We start from the raw sequence: 6,285 nt of genomic DNA on the forward strand, positions 1-6,285 counted from the left end.
TTAATTTGATCAATCATTAATGTTTGGAGGCTTTCTGCTCCCACCCTGAACAAACCTGAGAACAAATAATATGATACAACACCCATACTGTACACAGCAATCTACAAATAATTTTAAACCTGCTACACCCTGATATGCCTTTATATTAATCATTGACCCTCAAAGCTGTGAACAAAATGCTAAACCTTTCCTGAAACATTTCGCTGACTCCTCATGAGTGTTTAGAGCCGAGCCCCAATTCTTCTCAGCAGTTCACACACAGCACTGACTTTGTAACTAATTAAAGTGAAATGTCAGTGAAAATGTGGCTATCAGTGTCTTAGTTTAATGACTAAATGTTTCAATGTGCTACTGAAAAAAATAAACTAAAAAAAAACAAAAAGCAGTGCTTGCTATTAAACAGCTGGCATCGTGATCTGGTGATACGCAATGTTTTTTGTGTTATTTTACACATTCTACCAGTGTGCTTTGCCAGTATTTGCTGACATCATAAAACTCTCATAAGACTCGACACAAGAAATAATCCTGAATTGCTTTATTTAAGTATCAGAACATGAGACAAAGCTCAACCAGCAGCACTAAGACCTGATCCTGAACCCTGAAGCTCTATGACTCATTTCATCACAACCCGGAAACAATATCCTACATCTGTGAGCCAGCGTGAGAAAATCCAGCCAACGACACAAACTTAGATTCAAGGCTGTGCACAAAAACAGCCACACAAAGACATGTTTAAGGACCTGCTGACTTTCCGTCCCCACCCTCAAGGCCCTATATGTATGTGTTATGAGAGTGTGAGTAATGTGGATGTCTAATTTGTGGAATAAAATTGAGGCACAGGTGGCCAGAAGGGGAGGGGGGGATGCCTCCCCTTCACCCTGGTGACACACCCGCACCCCAAGGCCCTACTTGTGTGGGTGGGTATGTTGGAGCGGGAAGAGGGAGGCAACCGGGGATGGGGAGGAAAAGAAGGGAGGAGCAAGATGCCCCTCCCTGGGGCCAGCTCCCCCGCTGACCCCGGTAGGCACCCACGTCCTTCGGCACCCACCAAGGCAAAGGAGCCCAGGCCCATCCAGATTGGGGCCTACGGCATCAGGAATGCCCAGCCCCACAGGACCCGGGGCAGCCCACCCGACCCCACCACAGAGGAAACTGTACCCACCCCAACATTCAATCGTCTCCCAGACTGCACAAGACAGTAGACACCCAGGTTAAGTTTATTCTCCACCTCTCCTATGACTCTCCCCCACCTGCAGAGTTGACTCCTGCAAGGATGGAACAAACTCCCTGTCAGCTGAAGAGCCCCCTAGTTAGGCCGATGCGCCAGATCCAAGCTTCTTACGAAAATACACTGCTGCTTGTTGTCTCCGCTGATAGACTCACAGTTTGTTGGTTGTTCATGACAGGCGACGAAAGGGGAAAGAATCTTTATTACCCCACCAAAAAATGGCAGCTCAAAACTTTGATAATGGGTCAGTAGACAAAAGGTCAACAGTTTTACAATTTACAAGAAACTGATGAACTTTTGTCACTGACACATTATCAGAGGTTGCAGTCGCTATTTTATGGTGGGGTAATAAAGGCAGAAGAAAAAGTGAAAGGTTACTTTAAGAGCAAATTTATAAACGTCTCCTTAAACCCAACCCCAGTCCACAAAGAAAATATGTTATGAAACATGTTGTACCTTTTTATGGTGGCCCAATTAAGAATATGAAAAGTGAAAGAATTTTTCTAGCAAATAGATAAGTACACATCAATATGTTGTGACATTCTGGAGAAGGGTAATAAAAGAAAGACAGAGTATGAAATGACTTCAATGTCCAATGATGTTTTGCTTTAAAGTTTTGTTTTTAATCATTTAACTTTGTAGCGATGGTAGTTCATCTGGTGACCCTTGCATGGTCATACAACAGGAGAAGAATGAATGAATCTCTATTGTACTCCCTTTAGTGGCCTGAGCTTACAGTATAAAAAACCCAAGAAAATGCTAAACTTCAAGCATTTAACATGTAGATTTTTTTTTCTTTCTGGCATTCTGTTACAGATCCACAGGTGTCCACAAATGGCTTCCATTTGACTCTAGAGCAGTGGTTCTCAACCTGGGTTCGATCGAACCCTAGGGGTTCGGTGAATCGGTCTCAGGGGTTCAGCAGAGCCTCCGCCGTGACATGCACAGTTCATTTTGTGCACCAGTAAAAAACATATGTATGTCTTGAATTTGAAAAAAATCATATTTTATTTTTCACTAAAGAGGGGTTCAGTGAATGTGCATATAAAACTGTTGGGGTTCAGTACCTCCAACAAGGTTAAGAACCACTGACTTAGAACTTAACGTCACAAAAAATATTTTCTCATATTCAACTAAAAATATGTTTAGATTTACTGATATGCAAAAGAAAATAAACATCGCTTTGACTGCTGTCTTGGGTTAATTACATTTTCTTCATTCTTATACTTTTTAAAATTTCTTTCGGTGGTCCCTCGTTTTATACCTTTAGAGAACATACAACAATGAAATAACTCAAACTGGACAAAATTGATCATTTTTTCAATATCAACTCAGGTTCTCAAAAGTCAACAACAGCATAAAATAAATAACACAAAATAATGTACGACTGAAAAAGCACCAAACGTAACTTAGACAAAATAAATTATTTAAGACAATATAAATTATTTAATTAAAAGTGGAAGCTTCGTGGATGTCCCCAGAGCAATCCTGGACCATCGGGGTCTCTCCCCAGAGGGCCGGTTCCAGAGTAGCTACATGGGAGAGAAGGACTGGCCCTTCACTGTTTTCTTGCTCCTCCGGGACGCAGCAGAGAGATGGCTGCGGCTGACGTGATGGAGGCACGGCTGCTGGACACCATTGCCCTGGAGCAGATCGTGGAGGGCCTCCCAGGGGGAACGGCGGAGTGCTTCAAATGTCACCGGCTGGCAAATCTGGAGGTACACCATCTCGAGGCGCGGCCAGAGATCCACCCTTTGCTCTCTTCTCTCTACCTCCAGGTCCCAGTGGCTACAGGCACTGAAGTGTCGCCATTCATCATTGAAGTTGATTGTTTGTAGTCCGTTATTGTCCGCAGAGTCGCTCCTAGAGTCGCACTGTTGTAGCTGTGACTCTACTTTTTCCCCTTAGCACCGCTCTGCCTTTCTGACCGCGCTGCGCACATTGTAAGACACGGCCTTGTATAGGTCCATATTATCAGGGACTAGCTCATAGGTGTCAAACTCTGGCCCGCGGGCCACATTTGGCCCGCGGCCTAATTACATTTGGCCCGCGGGGCCATACCAAATTACTATTAGAGCTGGCCCGCCGGTCTTATGCAGCGCATGTACTGCTAATACTACAACTCCCAGAATGCTCTGTTGGCGTTTTGGCGCGTCAGTCAGGACAGGACCCATTAACGCCCTCTCCTCTGTTGACTGTAGTCATAGCAACCGCGCGAATACTGCCGCGCTACCTCTCCCAAAATGGCGAAAAGAAAGAACGAAAACAGGAGCTTTCTGGACAGGTGGGAGACAGAATATCTGTTTACCTATGTAAAAGACAGACCTGTTTGTCTTGTATGTCGAGCTCATGTGGCTTTAACCAAGGAGTACAACATTAGACGACACTATGAAACGAAACACCAAGAGAAGTACAAGGACCTGGACATGACTCAAAGGCGCCGGAAAGCAGAAGAGATGAAAAGAAGTTTTGTTTCACAACAGACTATGTTCAAAAAAGCCATATCACAAAGTGAGGCTGCTGTAAAGGCTAGTTTTGTTGTGGCAGCAGAGATCACAAAATCAGCCCGGCCCTTCAGTGAGGGAGAGTTTGTGAAAAGTTGTATGATGAAAGTTTGCGACGTTGTGTGCCCAGAGAAAAAGCAAGCATTTTCAAATGTTAGCCTGAGCAGAAACACAGTAGCTGATCGCACACGTGAACTTGCCAACAATCTAAATAACCAGCTGATGGAGAAGGGAAACAGTTTCGTTGCATTCTCCCTCGCTGTGGATGAGAGCAGCGACGCCTCTGATACTGCCCAGCTTTCAGTCTTCATCCGTGGTGTGGACTCAACTCTCTGTGTTACGGAAGAACTTTTAGGATTAAAATCAATGCATGGAACAACCACAGGGAAGGAAATATTTGAAGAGGTTTCCAAATGTCTAACTGAAATGAAGTTGCCATGGGAAAAACTTGTGGGGTTAACGACAGATGGTGCACCAGCGATGTGTGGTCAAAGGAGCGGACTGGTGGGCAGGGTACGGGAGAAGATGCGAGCGGAGAACTGTGCAGGTGAGCTGACTGTTTATCACTGCATCATACATCAAGAATCCCTTTGTGGCAAAGCCCTAAAGATGGAACATGTTATGACCGCAGTAACACGAGTAGTTAACTTTATAAGAGCCAAAGGTCTGAATCACCGCCAATTCAAATCTTTTCTTGAGGAGTGTGGTTCGGAATACGGAGACGTGCCGTATCACACGGAGGTGAGGTGGTTAAGCCGAGGGAAAGTACTGAACAGATGTTTCGAGCTACGCGAGGAAATATTTCAGTTTCTGGAAAGCAAAGGGCAAGACACAGCTGAGCTCAGGGAGCAAGAGTTTCTGTGTGAGCTGGCCTTTATGTGTGATATCACGAGCCATCTCGATGCGCTGAACCTGCAGCTTCAGGGGCGGGGGCGTATCATCACAGATATGTACGCTGCAGTGAGGGCTTTTAAAACGAAATTGTGCCTGTGGCAGAATCAGATGCTACAAGGAAACCTGGGCCATTTTCCCTGCTGCCAAACGATGAACATGCAAATCTCTACTGCTGTGTTCCCATGTGCACAGTTTGCTGAAAAACTCTGTGTACTCAGTACTGAGTTTACCCGGCGGTTTGCCGACTTTGACGCCCAGAAATGTCGATTTGAACTGCTCAGTAATCCTTTTGCAGTTGACGTGGCAAAAGCACCAACAAACCTCCAAATGGAGCTGATTGAACTAAAGTGTAGTGACACGCTGAAATCAAAGTATGATGCTGTGGGCGCTTCACAATTTCCACATTTCATCCCTGACACAATGCCTGGGCTCCGCACCCACGCTGCTCAGATGCTCTCCATGTTCGGCAGCACTTACCTATGTGAGCAACTATTCTCCTCAATGAAGATGGCCAAAACATCTCACAGGAGACGTCTGACCGATGAACACCTTCACTCGATCCTGAGGATTTCCTCAGCTCAGAGCCTGAGCCCAGACATTGAGGAACTAGCATCCAAGAAGAGATGCCAGGTATCTGGCTTGGACGCATCAGAGTAGATCAGTGTGTAGCAAACTGAGCTATAATTACCATTTTCTTTGTGCAATTTGTCTTGCTACTCCCAGACATGGGCTTGAATGGTTTCACGTTTAATGATATTTTTATTAGTTAAGTGGTTTATTATTGTTATTTTATTTTTACATTTATTATTAGCCTGGGGAAAAAGTTTACTGCTAAAATTTAAATCAGAAGGCTGCAAATACAATTTTTATTTAAGAAATGCATTCCAGTGATATGTTATTTAATTGGAATTTCAATTTTGCATGTGTGCAATATTAAGTTATATATGTTTATATAAGTTATATATCGTTCAGTATTAAGCATTGCTTATTCCATATTCAGTTTTTCAGCAAAACTTATTTGAGTCTGTAAGAAAAGGTTCCTTGTTATATCTGGAGGAAGATTTTTTTCAATAAATATTAATGTTAGCCCGCGACTTTGTTCCAGTTTTGAATTTTGGCCCACTGTATATTTGAGTTTGACACCCCTGGACTAGCTGATAGTTCTTTCTGCTGTGTCATCTACTAGCTTCCCGATAAATCCCACAACCGCTTGCTGATGTTGTGTTGATGTCATCAGAGCTGCGCTGAAGCATGTCCAGTCTGTGTCATCCAGTGTGTCCTGCAAGCATTGTCAGTCCAGCGTGCGACCTCCCTCCTGATTGGTGCTTGCTGCTTTAGCTTTTCTTTGTAAGCAGGCGTGAGGAAGATGATGGCATGGTCTGATTATTCCAAATGCAGAGGCTGAGCCTTGTAGCTTGTAGAGCAGTACTCACTGCTCTACTCCTTCTTTACTTCAGACTGTGTGGCCACCCATGGCTCCAACACCATTGTGAAGTTTGCTGATGACACAGTGGTGTTGGGCGCCATCTCCAACAAAGATGAGGCGGTTTACATTAATGAAGTGAAGAATCTGGCATCGTGGTGCCAGGATAACCATTGCCAGCTGAACGTCAGCAAGACCAAGGAGCTGGTGGTGGACTTCAGAAGGAGTCAGCACAG

At 44.4% G+C, this 6,285-nt stretch overlaps 1 protein-coding gene across 1 annotated transcript; it reads left to right on the forward strand.

Annotated features, from left to right (window-relative positions):
* Positions 1–923: 923 nt before the first annotated feature.
* LOC145423588 (general transcription factor II-I repeat domain-containing protein 2-like) lies at positions 924–5,283 on the forward strand. The gene is made up of 4 exons (XM_080296253.1): positions 924–1,198; positions 2,817–2,946; positions 3,387–3,512; positions 3,595–5,283. Exons 1-4 carry the CDS (start codon positions 924–926, stop codon positions 5,281–5,283), a joined length of 2,220 nt encoding a protein of 739 aa, XP_080152379.1.
* Positions 5,284–6,285: the final 1,002 nt, after the last annotated feature.

This window comes from Astatotilapia calliptera, chromosome 3 (assembly GCF_964374335.1).
Source record: "Astatotilapia calliptera chromosome 3, fAstCal68.1, whole genome shotgun sequence".
Classification (NCBI taxonomy): Eukaryota; Metazoa; Chordata; class Actinopteri; order Cichliformes; family Cichlidae; genus Astatotilapia; species Astatotilapia calliptera.

Excerpts from the sequence above, each read along its gene's own strand:
- LOC145423588 (XM_080296253.1), top strand. The coding sequence starts at position 924 with ATGTTGGAGCGGGAAGAGGGAGGCAACCGGGGATGGGGAGGAAAAGAA. Across the intron at positions 1,199-2,816 it reads CTCCCAGACTGCACAAGACA|CAGAGAGATGGCTGCGGCTG; the intron begins GTAGACACCCAG and ends TCCGGGACGCAG. Across the intron at positions 3,513-3,594 it reads AACAGGAGCTTTCTGGACAG|GAGTACAACATTAGACGACA; the intron begins GTGGGAGACAGA and ends GCTTTAACCAAG.